The sequence below is a fragment of the Hippocampus zosterae genome, chromosome 10 (assembly GCF_025434085.1).
Source record: "Hippocampus zosterae strain Florida chromosome 10, ASM2543408v3, whole genome shotgun sequence".
NCBI lineage: Eukaryota > Metazoa > Chordata > Actinopteri > Syngnathiformes > Syngnathidae > Hippocampus > Hippocampus zosterae.
The window spans coordinates 7,006,831-7,022,165 of NC_067460.1; the positions used below are offsets into that span (position 1 = coordinate 7,006,831).

Below are 15,335 nucleotides of genomic sequence, written 5' to 3' on the forward strand. Positions count from 1 at the left end.
TTCCACTTGAGTTTGGATTTGAAAGTGGTGATAGATGCTGAGTTGCAGAGGTCAGGTGGCAAAGAGTTCCAGAGCCGAGGAAGAGAGCAGCTGAAGGCCCTGCTCCCCCTGGTGTTGAGATTGGCAGGTGGAACACTTAAGTGGATGGAAGAGGAAGATGTGAGGGCACGGACTGTAGTGACAATGTGGAGGAGGTCGGACCCGAATGGAGATAACCTTTCCTGGAACCTGAATTCTTGCGGTACTTGTGAGGTCAAAAGCCTCTGTGAATCCATCTTGTCGCTAGCCTGCTGATTTGCATCAGGCCTCACCAGGACCAATCACAAAGGAATTATGTGTTTGGGGGGTGGGGGATATGCAGCTGTGACGAAAACACTTCTCAGTTGACGATGGGATGGATTAAAAAATTAACGGCATGTTATTTAAGATGCCCTTTATTTGCATATTTACAAAAAAGACAATATCACTCGATGCCATGTTCAATCTGTGCCAATCATAGATGACAGGACTCGGCTGGTTAATACAAAGTACATGCCGATGACGACATTTTCAGTATTGTACTTAATGTCCCGCCTTTCCGAGCAGATCATATTGGAGCAGCGCCAGATTGATGTTGTGGAGAACTCCTTTGAGTGATGCACGTATCAATCTGGCTCTTGCCAGGTGAGTATGGAGAAGCAAGTTTGTGAATGCTTGGAAGATGTAAAGTTCTGATTGAATTCTGAATTTGACCGTGAGCCAGTGAAGTTGCTGGAGGACAGGGGCTGATTTATATCTTATGACATGCAATGGAGTTCAGGACCAATTTGAAGCTCATGGAGGGACTTGTGAAGGCGGCCAAAAAGGAGAGCGTTGCAGTAGTTAATACAGGAGGTGACAAAGCTGTGGACAAGGATAGAAGTGGTTGGAGGATAGAGGGGGCGGAGTCACAGGTGGAAGTAAGATGGCTGGGTTAGGTTAGTGGTATGCTTCTGGAATGATGGAGTTGAAGAAGACATTCAGACTCTTGATGTGCAAAACTGACATGAGAGACCTCTGAAGACTTGCAGCTGTAGGTACAAGCAAAGATGACTCTACAAAGAATTACTTCAGGGAGTGTGAATACAAATGAAAACCACAATTTTCATATTATTACTGGCCTTAAATCATAGTGTATATCTACTTCACAATTATGTCCTAATTGGTGTTGCTCAATACAGAATCTAAATGAAAAAATATTGAAGTTTGTGGTTGTAAGGTGAAAAACTAAAACGGGTATGAATACTTTTTCAAGGTATTGCAAATGTCCCATTGTTAATCCGAGCTTGTTGTAGCTTCTTTTTAGGGGGGGGATGTGTTGCCGCCCCCAACCGCCCTGCGTGGTGGCATATACCATACAAGAAACTGCCAATGAATCATGCATTCCAAATGTGGATGAAAGCACACTGAACGTGTTCTTGCACTTCCTTATGGTACAAAAATGTAATATATTTTTTGGCCCACCTTGAGGTCCAACCTGCTGTTGTAAAAAGAAAAAAAGTTAAAACTGATCTGAGTTCCACTAACATGGTTCTGCTAACCAAGACCATTTTGAAATGCATCTATCCTTCCAATTCTGTACAGACTAAGGTTCATTAAAATACACCTGGATGACTTCAATTTGGAAGAATTTGACGGCACCCGCCAACAGATTGAACTCGAACTGATGATGAGCCTCACAATTGTTATTTTGTATGAATCAACCAAGATGAAGTCAGACACATTACAACAACATATAGAAGGTTTTGGAAAATGTTACAGGCGCTAAGGTGTGAGAAATTCTGTGATTTTTGTCTGTTTTCAGTTCATATCAAATTATCAACAAAGCCATGAGCGTCTAGAATAGGGCTGCCCAATTGAGGGCTGCCCAACTGAGTCAGTCATGGTCAACTGGTAGACAACTGACTGCTTGCATGACCAAATGAGAAATTGTAAATACAGAAATAACCGAAGCGGTGTCTACTATAAATCTTTTGAATGATACAGTAACTGAGGTCGTTAATGAAACTTAACTTTCCTGACCTTTACCCACTGATGTGCCACAGAGGTTCACTACTTCAAACTTTGCTTTTTACGTCTTGACCACACATTTTAGCCCCTTCTTCACCTTGTTCGAGAAGAGTATAATTAACGATAAAAGCTCAACTTAACCGCCCCACCAATCCATCTCGTCTTTCTGTTTCATTATGAGCAACAATGGTGCCTCTATACAATCACCTCTCTCTGACCCCATCACCTGTCTGTGGTTCTCCAGCAGCTGATGTCACTTTGCTGACACTAGAAAAGGATCTGAAGAGAGGCACAGCCAATTAGGGAATTAAAACAGGCAGCTCGATTTGGACATCTGCCAAAAATCACGTCATATGGTAAAGCGCACACGCACATGCGCGTGCCCGCACACACACACACACCCACACGCACACACACACACACACACACACACATACACACGTTGAATTAGTGCACGAGACATGAGGTCAGTCAAGACAAGGTACTGAATGACCTTAAGCAACAGTAGAAGTGACAGATTATAAAGCAACAGCTTCCCTTTAAAATATCAGGCCTGGCAGTCAAGCAAAAATAAACACAATGTTTGTCGTTATTGATTAGTCATTATGGCAAATATGTTCTAAAATGAAGTCCGCAGGTTCTCGAGCATTCTCCTGTAGTCTAGAATGACCTACCCATAGAAATAAGAGCTGCTATTTCAGGTTAACTGTTTACATTACGACTTTCACTGTAAAACTAAAAGCATTTGCTGTAAAATGTGTTACAGTAGTATACTGTAGTTTGTAACCCAGTACTCTACTCTAAACTTCATCACCCTATGGAAGCAAAATAAATAAATGAATGAATGAATGTAATTTCAACCACTGAACATCTTCGATTCGACGTCTTCCCCTCGTATAAAACCTGCTAATTGGTCACATTTGCTTTCCTAACAACAACATCCTGTGGAAATCAAATTTGGTGTTTGCGGTTGGATGCAAAAATACTTGGAATTTCTAATTCACGTTCATGTAATCAGAACGAGCAATAATTTGGATATATTAAGGCCCTTTTCATGGGGATAATTTGTATATTTTTGTTGATTTAGAATACAGACAAAACAAGTGTGGCTGTGGTTTATTTCATGATTGGCAATTCACGTATTTATAAGTGAATTAAACACCAGCGGGTGATTGCTCCAAACCAGAGGAGGCTTGCTTGTGACCTGCTGTGGGGTGCGCCTTTTACCCGCACCCTCACGTTACTTGGATTGATGTGGCTATTGGTAAACTAGCCTCCAAATCCGGATTACAGTTCATCACAACAGTATTTGCTGTGCGGTGATATTCTGGAGTAACAGTTTAAATCTGGGTCAAAATGTTGTGTTTCAAGGCTCTCAGAAAAATGTCATAGTTTTTGTACATAGGTTTGACTTGCCCGGAGACGGCTGGGATAGGCTCCAGCACCCCCCGCGACCCTAGGGAGGATCAAGCGGTTCGGAAAATGGATGGATGGATGGATGACTTAAGGTTTGACAGAGGTGGAATGGAAAGTTTGAAAGACAAATCTGTTAAATCACTCAAAGGAAAAAATAAACATTTCAGCAGATCGCGAAAAAAACAATTCTTCAATAGTAAAGGGTTATAATTGTTTAAGACATGGGCGCAATGTACCGTATTTTCCAAACTAAAGGCATTACATTTTTTTTCCTACAATCCGATGTGCCTTATGTATGGTATTACAGTCTTTATATGCCCCATTGAGTTGTTTCGGTTAGTGTTCCTAAAATATCTAGTGGGGATTATTAGCAGGAAGCAATTGACGCGCAGTCGCCAACACACACTCAGACAGCTAATGTGTGAGCTCTGTGCAGGTATTATGAAATTAAGATAATGCCAAAATCATAGTTAACTACCGACTAAACGAAGGAAGAAGGAAACAAGCAAGACTTCAAAGGATATTTAGCCCCTTGTGGATGTGAGCCCACGAGGTTTGTGTGTCTTTTTGTTGAATCAATTGTCTTCATAACTTTTGTCTTTCATTTATTGTTATGGTATGCCATTTGTATTTATATGTTTCATGTCTGTGTTTGTGACCAGTTCTCAAAGCTTTGTACGGCTGCAGCTGTTGTGGAGGTTCCATTTAAATAAAGCTGTAGTATATTGTATTGTAGTCTCTTTAGCGCATCTGGTGGATGCATAGTGCAACTGCAGCCCCTATTGCAGCTTATGTGTCTTATAATGCAGTGCATTATACGTGAAAACAGTTTACAAAAAGGCCATTCATTAAAGGTGTGCCTTATAATCCATAGTGAATAATACGGTAAAAATACGGTAAATGCATGGGGTTTGTACAAATAAAACAGGCAATAACGTTTCTATTTACATGTACATCACAAATGTAGAACAAGGTATGCTTAGTGTCATGGTCCATGTTAAAGGTCACAGACGTCATATTTTCAAGTTTAAACGAACATTTTATTTGGAGTGATTCTTATATCAGGTGCATGTTAAATTGCTCCATGTACAGCACTTTGTATGCAGTGATGGCTGTTTGAAAGTGCTATAAATACTGTTGACTTGACTTGACAGGTGTTCCCAGTGAGTTCACTCACGTTTGGTGATCCGTCTGCCTTGCATTGCACTGCTCTATTCATTTAATAAGTCCAAAAATTGTAAATGTATTTGGCAGAGGATAAAACATTTGATAAAGATGGTCAATTCACATATTAAAGCAGACAATCAATGTGGTTGACACAGGCAATGTTGGTGTCTTTCGTTGCACTGGAACTAAAAACCATATTACCTGTCACATAAACAATTCTATTACATAGAAACGTAGTGGGGAGCTACTTTTCGCTTAATCTTGGTGACAAAAAAATTCTGCATTAATGTGCTCCTTGTGTGCACTTGTGTGACCGCAACTGGTCTTAAAGAATAGTCTTCATTGCTGGAACTGCTACTGATAAAGCTGTTGCCCACACACAGGCCTCATCAAACTGAAAGATAACAGTAGAAATACACACTCATTCGTGCGCACACAGACAGACATACACACACCACACTCCAACACAATCCCTGACAGACACAATACTAGTGTCGGGCAGCTTAACTCACACATCGATGATCAGGAACCAAAAACACCCTCCAGCATGACTTCACACAAAGTCATTTTCTAAATTACATGCCTTGACGCTCCCGTTGTATACTGCCTCTGCAAAAACACACTTGCACACAGACGCACTTAACAAGTTTATTTTTTTCCGCTACATCAGAATTTCAAACCCGCCCCTCAACAATGCCAAATTTAAGGGAAAGGAAAATATTTCTGCTAAATTAGTTATGCTAATTACAGAGCAGCTCTCTGGGGGAAAGATGTTGCTAAATGGCTTTTAATTCTTTTCACCTAGAAAGAGACGTGGGAGAGAGTCTGGGCACAATGCACGAAGCAATGAAAGAAGCAGACAGAACAAGAGATACCAAAAAAGAAAAAAAAACTGCGAGGCTAACAGACAAGGTGGTTTATCACGTGTGGGGACGCCAACTCCCTTGGCCAACTGCGATATCAGTCGTAGGCAAAGTTTTGCTTCTAAGTCCTACAGTCCGCACTCAGACTCAACAAGGCACAATTTTCAGAAATGACAAAGTAAAGAATACTTTGAGAGCACGTTACCTTTGTTGTACTGTACATTACATTAAACCACGATTGTCAAATTCAAGGCCCACCACGTCATTTTATGTGGCCCGCGAAAGCAAATCATCTGTGTCAACTTACACGATCCTTGCCAAAATTTGTACTGAAATGTCAAATTGTCATGTGTAATAAACAATGTTGCGATTTTTGCAATAATTTGTTCCCCTGTTTACCGTCACTTGAACAATACAGTATTTTCACGACTATAAGGCGCCATTAAAAGTCTTAAATTTTCTCCAAAATGGACAGGACGCCTTATGATGCGGAGTGTCTTGTGTATGCGCCGAGTTCCAAAATCTGACTGACAGCCGACACGCTGTTTATATATAGAAAAGGCGGAAGTGACTGTGGACAGGCATGCAGCAAAGAAGTCGGCCAATCAGGGAAGGGTGGGCGTGTATATATACATATATGGAGAGGGAGAGAGAGGGAGAGGGAGAGAGAGAGAAGGCAGACGTGAGAGAGGAAAGGCATGCTGGGGAGCAGTCCGCCAATGGGTGAAGGGTGCGCATGTAAGTCAAGTCAAGTCAACAGTATTTATAGAGCACTTTCAAACAGCCATCGCCGGGCAGGTGTGTAGGGGCGGATGAGCTCAGAGAGGTAAGGTGGCGCGAGATTATTTAGAGATTTGAAAACAAAGAGGTGGATCTTGAAAATAACTCTAAAATGAATGGGGAGCCAATGAAGGGATTCCAGAGTAGGAGTTATATGCTCCCTCTTACGAGTACCAGTCAAGAGGCGAGCAGCGGCATTCTGGACCAGCTGAAGGCGCTTAATGGAGGACTGGCTGACTCCAAAGTACAGGGCATTACAGTAATCGAGCCGGGATGTGACAAAGGCATGGATTACTGTCTCAAAGTGTTCATGTGAGAGGAAAGGTTTTATTTTGGCCAGCTGTCTAAGGTGAAAGAAGCTGGATTTAACAACGGCACCGATTTGCCGATCGAGTTTGAAATCACTGTCCAGTTTAAGGCCCAAGTTTGAGACCGTTGATTTCAAATAAGGAGACAGGGGGCCCAAGTCTACAGGATGGAATGTACAAGGGCCACTGGGACCAAAAAATATCACCTCTGTCTTCTTTTCGTTGAATTTCAAGAAATTTTGTGCCATCCAGGTTTTGATTTCTTCCAGACAGGATAGGAGTGGCCTTAATGAGAAGGCGTCTTAAGAAGTGCTCAGTGGGACATAGATCTGGCAGTCATCTGCATAGCAGTGGAAGGGAATACCATGTTTCCTTAAGATGGAACCCAATGGGAGCAGATACAGCGAGAACAGCAGAGGCCCCAGAATTGAGCCCTGTGGAACACCACATGACAAGGGAGCAGTGCGTGACTCAGAGCAGCCAAGGCTGACACAAAAGGTCCTGTCAGCTAGATAGGACCTAAACCACTCAAGAGCACTACCGCCAATGCCCACCAAGTGCTGCAAACGAGTCAGCAGAATACTGTGATCCACTGTATCAAATGCTGCAGTTAAGTCCAATAAGACCAGACACACGTGGTCTCCAGAGTCATTTGCCAGGAGGATGTCATTAGAAACGCGTAACAGGGCTGACTCCGTGCTATGCATCGTCTTGAAACCTGACTGGAAGACCTCCAAGATGTTATGTTCATCCAAGAAAAGTTTCAACTGCATGCGCACCACTTTTTCCAGAATTTTGGAAATGAAAGGCAGTTTTGAAATGGGCCTGTAACTTGACAGAACATCAAGTTCTGGTTTCTTGAGACCAGGTTTCTTGATCAAGGGTTGGACCACAGCATGTTTAAACTGTTGGGGAACTACACCAGAAGAAAGGCTGCTGTTGATGATATCCAAGACAGGGAGAAACTCCTGAAAGAAGCATGGGGGAAGAGAGTCGCAAGGGGAGCCAGATGGCTTCGTCTGGCGAACTCCATCCTCCAAAAGCGCCAAGGACACAGTATCAAAAGAATTAAGTACAGTGGACGCTAAAGGGTCGCCCCAAGCAGGTACCAACACCTGTATAGAGTGTGGCAATGTGGATTGTTGCAAAACAACTTTGGTTTTGGTTTCCAAGAACCCCTAAAAAAAATTCGACAAAGAGACACGCCTACAAAGCTCAGTTCAAACTTCAAGCCATCGGTTATGCTTTTGGCATGCGTGCCCATCTCCCAGCAGCGGTGAAAAACCAAGTCAAGCAAATAAACTCTGAGCTTGCCGTTCTTCCCGGAGGCTTGACTAAAGAACTCCAACCGCTGGACATCGGCATCAACCGGGCGTTCAAAGTAAAGTTGCGACCGGGCGTTCAAATTAAAGTTGCGAACGGCATGGGAACAATGAATGATCGATGGCAAACACAACTTTACAAAGAGTGAGAGGCAGCGCTGGGCGAGTTACGCCACAATTTGCGAATGGATTGTGGCTGCTTGGACGAACATGTCTGCTTGCACTGTTGTTCGAGTTTTTGGCAAAGCCGGCACATTTCTGTGGAGCCACATGGCAATGAGAGTGACTCTGATAACGAGAGGGAACACAGCGTTTTTGATGGATTACCGGTACTTGCACAATTGTTCGATTCTGATACAGAGGATGAGGACTTTGAACTTCTGGGTGATGATTGATCGAAAAACGTGAGTACATTGTACGATGGCTAAATACAACGGAACTCGGTTTTGCTTCCGTTGCCTTTTTAAAAACGTGTTTTTAGCTTGTATCTGTATGTCTTGGCATGCTACCGTATGCCTCAAGCTAATGTGTTTTTAGCGTGCGGGCATGCATGCCGTATGTTTATAAGCTGGCATATGTTTTACCACTTAAACTGCGGCCAATGATACAGTGCGTTTTGTCTGTGTAAAATACAGAAATAGCACCCATTAATGAGACTGCGCCCAACCATACGGTGCGGCGAATGGTCGTGAAAATATGGTAATTGAACTAACTAATATAGTTGACTAATTTCAAGATGAGTAATCCATCAATTTGTTGTGTACGAGTAGTAATGCGATAAAACGATAAAACATTTATTTGTTTTCACTCTCATAACATCCCTCTGACAGAAGACATAACTCTGATGTGGCCTGCGATAAAAATGAGTTTGACACCCCTTCATTAAACATTTATGTACAGTCTAACCAACACCGCATACTGTCAATAATAACAGCTATTAAATACAGTATATGTGAAATCTGAACTTACAGTTCGTCCTCTATATACAAACATTCGTAGATACAAGCTAGGGCTGACAGATGTCCATAAATGTCATAAATATTTGTGAAATGCCGCATTACATTTGCAAGTTCATATTTCTAAGTGTGGATATATATTTTATTTAATGACCTCAAATGGCAATTATAGTGTGAAATGTAATTTCTCCAGACATTATTTACTTTTTTTTCACCCTTTAAGTCAATGAATTTAATGAATAATTTAATGAATTAATGAATGAATTTAATGAATTTTAGTCATTGAATTGTTTGAACAGGATGTACCTTGATTTACAAGTGTTACAACTTAAGAGCTTTGCAAGTTTCAAATTTTCTAGTTTTAATTTATTTATTTTTATTTTTTAATTTGTGATGCGAGTCTAAATTTTATTTAAAGGGGTTGGCACCCCCTCCTTCCAGACTCTTGGTCTACCCCTCACAAGTATTTGAAAACATCGCTCAAAGATGAAGTTCCCTGGAGGACCAGTGGGCTTGCGAGGGGGAAAGGGTTGGGCGTGGACTGGCTGTGATTGGCATCAGCATTGACAAACTACGAAATAGATAATCTCTCGACGACGATGAGCTGTGCTCAATGAATTTACCAAATGCTGTGTTAAACTGAGTGAAATCAGTTTATTTGTTCACATTTTGTCTTCAATGTGTATTCATATTTGATAATACAGTGCTTTTTGTATTTATTTAAAATATGGGACAAAAAATGTTTCTTTTTTTAAACGGGATTCATATTGAATTTAAATTAATTTCAATGGGGAAAAAAACATTCAAATTCAAATCAAATTAGAACTATTGAGCTACGAGCTTGTTCACCTATCAAATGATTCAAGAAACCATTCAGATGTTTGTAAAATTTGCAGGTTTTGATCAATGTGTTTTGTCTCAGATTCATCTAGATGGAATTCATATATTTTGGAAAATAGCCCTGCCAAAATGCCAATTGTAACAAATGCAATTTTCTTACATTTTTTATTTGGACTACAGTCGTGCTCAACCTTGTACTGTCGTTGTTTTTTTTTACATTTTGTGTTACGCTGTCTGTTTAGATATCTTCACTGTAACTGCACTCAAGCTATACGTGCTGGGAGGAGGGGGGGGGGGGGGGCGTGCAGATATTCTCTTAAATTTCAGGACTAATATCCAGCTTTTACTGCAGGGGAATCCGTAATACAAAATGCAATGCTGGTGGTGATATGTCATAACAAGGGAGTGATGCACTGAGCCAAAATAGCTTCTCTCCAGTGTGACAAATTAACAGCAGTTGCACTTATCATGTTTAGAACGTATCTTTCAGCCCAAGGAAGGGTTTAATCCCGGAAGGAATGACTTTAGGAAAGCAGCGGTTACTGCGTTTGGAGATGCACATCTGTAATGACAGATAGCGGCAGCAGCAACCAGAAGTATGAAATGACTCATAAAAAGTGATTCAAATACCAAATGCCAGCAGTGTCACAATGTAATCATTGAGCTAAAGACACACCAACTCTGGTCCTCATGTGTGAACACAGTTTCAGGAAGCTTTTATAAATCACAATCATTGCTAGTGTCCAAGGAATATAAGGCGCACGCCAACACACAAACATTGTAAATTTAAATCTCTTAGCGTCTCCAATCCCAGCTACTTCAGCAACCAATTCACACTGCGCACCCTCAGACAGAAACAGTTTTATTGCTGGTCCCTCTCCAATATGGGACCATAATCAGGGACCATGTTTATGTCTTTTAATTAGTACACTGTTGCCATAGTAGCATCCAGCTGGAATACAAGCACCCCTTTCACACATAAACAATGGTACCCGTAGAGAAGAGAGAACGGGAAGGGAGCATGATTTCAGTGGGAAAGGGAAAATGTGCAACAAAATCATATATCTTTATGTTTTTATGGATTGCCTTTATTATCAAAATGTGACCTGTGTGAGAGTGCCATAGCTAAGACATACAACCGCTTATTTGAAAGTGGTGGATTATAACACTCGAGCTGAATGCATATTTGGATACTTGTTTTACCTGAAATTGGGTGCAGAGGCCCACTCCAGAGCGAGGCATGCCAAGTCCACGGCAGCATAAACCAGCAGAAAGAAAATGGTCACAATACTGGCAATGGTGTTGAGCTTCCCAGAAAACAGCACCAACTACAGCAAATAAACAATAGGAGAGGGAGAGAAAGAAAAAGGAAAAAAAAACAAAGGATGAATTGAAATTCCCTGAAGTCAGAGGCAAAATTGCATTAGCAAACGGTTTTGTTTCTCAAACCTGGACCTCACCATACTTTCAACTCTTGAAAGATGTAATGGTCAATCATGAAATAAGTCATATTTTGCAACACTGAATGCACCCCCCCCCAAAGGTCAAACGTTAAAAAAAAAAAGTCAAACATATTTCGAGAGCATTTTCCAAAAAAACCCAAAGGACCCCCAGAAAGCAGGAAATAAGATTCTCTGAGTCTGTGAAACCAAACTGAAAGGCCTTAAAGTGTACAGTCAACCAGGTTCAACATCCCACCTTATTTGATTTCTATTTTGATTTTCTGCAATTTAACCAGCGCTCTTTAGCAACTCACTCACCGATGAATACCACATTTGGGTAAGCACCTCTATGTAAAATGCGATTGGACACATACATCCTTTTCCAAATCCTCGCGGTGAAATTATCTTTTTCGGGAAAGCATCTGACACGGAAATCTTGGCAACAAGACTCTCCAGATGGGAGTCTCAAGATCAATCCTTGCTTGCCTAATATGCGGAACCCAAATCAAAGTGATGTAACTGTGACACATTTTTCAAACAACAGGTACCGTTAAAGTAATATTCACTACTCTCTTTTTGAAACAATTCCACTCTCACAAATGTATTCACTTGCAGCAGTGAAGGAAAATGAGAGGATGGAAGCTCTGGAATCATCATCTTTATAGAACGTGTGTGTGACTGAGTGTTACAATCAATGTTGCGTGCCGCACACGCCCTTGTTCTTGTCTGACTAACAATGGGTAGTTAAAAAAAACTCTCAAAATGTATACCGCATGAACATTTCATTTCTGTTAAGGAATCCGAGTCTCAAAATACAACCCACACCTTCTACTATTAAAAAATAAAAATGTGATTAAAAATATAAAAATTCCTTTAAATATATAAAGATTAAAAAAATAACTAAAAATATTTTTGGGTGACAGCATAATTTTATACAGTGACTGCCAGGTTTTTGTGTGCATAAAGCATTCTCTGATGATGACGTAGAATGGAATTGATGCTCTCTGTCGAGCAAAGCAAAATAATTCTGAACTATACCTAAGATTTTTGGGAAAACCCTTTGGGGCCTGCATGGAATTTGTAGAAAATTAACAAATTGACTACCGGTAGTTTAAGTATATTTGTGCAATCTCACACATGGCAGAGCGTGTGTGCTGCCGATTTGTGGGAAGCAGGAACGAGAAGCTGGTAGGGTTACTTTTAAAATGTATTCGATCAAGTTAACTGTTGAAAAACGTATTGAGCAAGGTAATCCAAGTACCATGATATTAAAGTAATGTAACTGGAATAGTTTTGATTTTGGATGACTCCAAACATGTTGAAAAAAAATCAGACAAGAGAAACAAAACAAAAAATAATTTGACTTTTTTATCTGGTCTTTCCTGTCTTGTGGCTGTTTAATATGGAAGGTTTTGGCATGCTAGAGGGAGCATGAGCACCTGCAATTCAAATCCAAAGCACGACAACGAGAGAGAGAGAGAGAGAGAGAGAGAGAGAGAGAGAGAGAGAGAGAGAGAGAGAGAGAGATTTCCCCATGAGGGAAATTAGTATTCCAAAAATTAATCCACTTGAAGCAATTGATTGTTTAGTTGCATAAAGGAAGCTGATTGTTGATTCATTACGCCAATTAGTTAAAGGTCAACTGTGAAGTCATTTTAGAAAAACCCAGATGAAATATACATCCATCCACGCATGGTCAACACCGCTTATCCTAAAGAGGGTCGCGGGGAGTTGCTGGAGCCTATCCCAGCTGACTTCGGGCAGAAGGCGTACGGCAACCTGACTCTGAAGTAGGAACGCAACAATAGTTTGTTTCCTGTCCTATAAAATCTTTTTTTTCTTCATACTGTATACACGTATTTGTAATTGACATGTTTATACGATACTGCATGTTCATTATTTTGAGATCTATAAATGTTCATACTGTATCATACATCATAGTTGGCGGCCATTTTATTGGAAATGGTTACAATGAACTTCCGTTATCATGATTCGTTGTGTTCCTCAAGTTACAATATGAGGAGGTTCGATTGTGTGCGCGTGTGTGTGTGTGTGTGTGTGTGTGTGTGTGTGTGTGTGTGTGTGTGTGTTACGGCAGCTGTTGTGAAAGCACTCTGTTAACAACGATGTAGGTGTGTTGTATTGGAGAACAAATTGCATCATGACTGACTCTCACTCTTTCACTCACCATTTACCATTACATCCATGAAAATGTCAGAAAAAATATATATTATGATCAATTCACCATCAGGTAATGTCTGTGCGTTCAAGGCAAAATTACAATCTGATTCATGTCATCCGTGAATTATTGGAATGGTGGTGGGATAACAGTAAGATGAGAGTCAATGATCTCCGAGGAGCTAATGATTTCCATCTAATTAATCCCCTTCTACTCACAGGCAGTTGAGATGGGTGAAAAGGACACAAGCGGGACAAAGAGAGAAAAAGGAAAAAAACTACATTTAAAAAAGCACAAACTGATGACCAACCATTCTACTTCTTCCCCTTTCTTTGTATAGTGATGGTCTTCTCAGGATCAATATTTCTTTATCGTTCGCCCATCCTCTTTGCCAATAGTCTCCAACCAAAACTGACTTATTTAAACCACTTGCAAGACAATAGAGAAGAAAAAAAAAATGCCATCTCCGTGTTACACTTAACGCATTATTAACAGGTGAAGGATCTTTTGCAAAATAATTCCACCGTTTTTGCGTGGGATTCCTGACTAAATTTTTGCTGATGCCATCATGTTGTTGAGCAATGGAAATGAGTGAGTCCATTCCTCTTGCCGCAGCATTTTCAAGTCTCGTCTCTGTACCTCTAACAAAGCATTTGTATTTTTTGTTCATGATCTTCACACCTGCATTCTGGATGTTTATGCTGATGTCACCGATAGTTATTTTTGGTTTTTCGAACTGTCTCAATTTTCCTGTGATCAATGTCTGTTGTTGTCCGTGATGTATTCATTTGGCATCCTATATATAGTTCACAAGTGGTCTCGTTTTTTTTTCATCAGAACATTGCAAATGGTTTTATTTGTATCTTCTCTCAGCTTCGTAGTCACGAATACACATCAGCCACATGATCCTACATTTTTGCTCATATGACAAAATTTGTGCGTTCAAACAAAACGCGCTGTCTTCTAAGTTGGAAATGAAATCTAGAAAGTTGAAATTTTATCTTTTGATATCAAACTCAAAAGTGTACAGCAAAAATAAAGTAATTGGCCCTCAGTGTTCCAATGTTAGAAAACTGCACAATTATCCAGTTTTCCATTAGTTCAATGAATTCAATTGATCATTTGTAGTGCAAAAATTGTTGTTCACTTACTTGTACAAGGAACCAGGAAATAAGCACAGAGACCCAGGGGTTGCCACTGTTGGATGTCTTCTTGGCGGGAGACAACACTTTACCTAAAGGAAGAAAAGCAAAACAATGTTAAAAATGTGTCATGTGTCGTATTTTTCGCGCTATAACGTGCTTTGGAGTATAAGGCGCACCTTCAATGACTCGCCCATTTCAAACCGCTTTTATCTATAAGACGCACCACATTATAAACCACATAGAATAGAAGCTCCAATAATGGTGGCAGTTGCGATATCCACAGGCTCCATCTAGTGGATGTGTAATACAAAACAATACAGCTTTATGAGATAGAGCTTTGCTGCAGCTGTAACAAAAGACTTTACAGGACATTTAAAATACTACATACAGGAAATCAGAATATTGATCCATATTGAAGGAGAAAATTGAATGTTTTTAGGTGTGCCTTATAGTGTGGAAAATACGACAGACTTCTGGCAGCCTGTAAAATGTCAAATAATTGACTTTGAATCGCAGATTGGGCATTAAGATCAAGGGGTGGGACAGTGGGCAAGTGGGTGGAAGACATCCTAAAATGAAATTCCTAAAATGTAAATGTCATATTTTTGTGAAACTAAAAAGAACAAACTCTCTATTTCAAACACCTTTTTTAATGCAATATAGGCCGTTGTTGTGAATAAATGGCAAAATCACAAAAAAACATTTTCCAAACACACTAAGTTGAGACCTAAATGTAAAAACAAAGATATACTGTACATTAACATGTTGCTATACGATATATCTGATTCTCAAATGGACTGCAGCAAAACAGAGTTTGACATGTACAAATTTACAGGTTATTGTTGTGCACTATATGTATGTTATTAACCACTGATTTGTGTCGTTCAGT

At 40.3% G+C, this 15,335-nt stretch overlaps 1 protein-coding gene across 1 annotated transcript in view; it reads right to left on the reverse strand.

The window, feature by feature from the left end:
- The window catches only part of zgc:153039 (uncharacterized protein LOC767698 homolog), a 61,489-nt gene that overhangs the window by 12,753 nt on the left and 33,401 nt on the right, over positions 1-15,335 (reverse strand). The window contains exons 8-9 of the mRNA XM_052078863.1: positions 14,453-14,535; positions 10,884-11,008 (exon numbers count right to left, since the gene is read on the reverse strand). Of these exons, the coding sequence (XP_051934823.1) occupies positions 10,884-11,008; positions 14,453-14,535 (208 nt within the window). The remainder of the gene's footprint in view (positions 1-10,883; positions 11,009-14,452; positions 14,536-15,335) is intronic.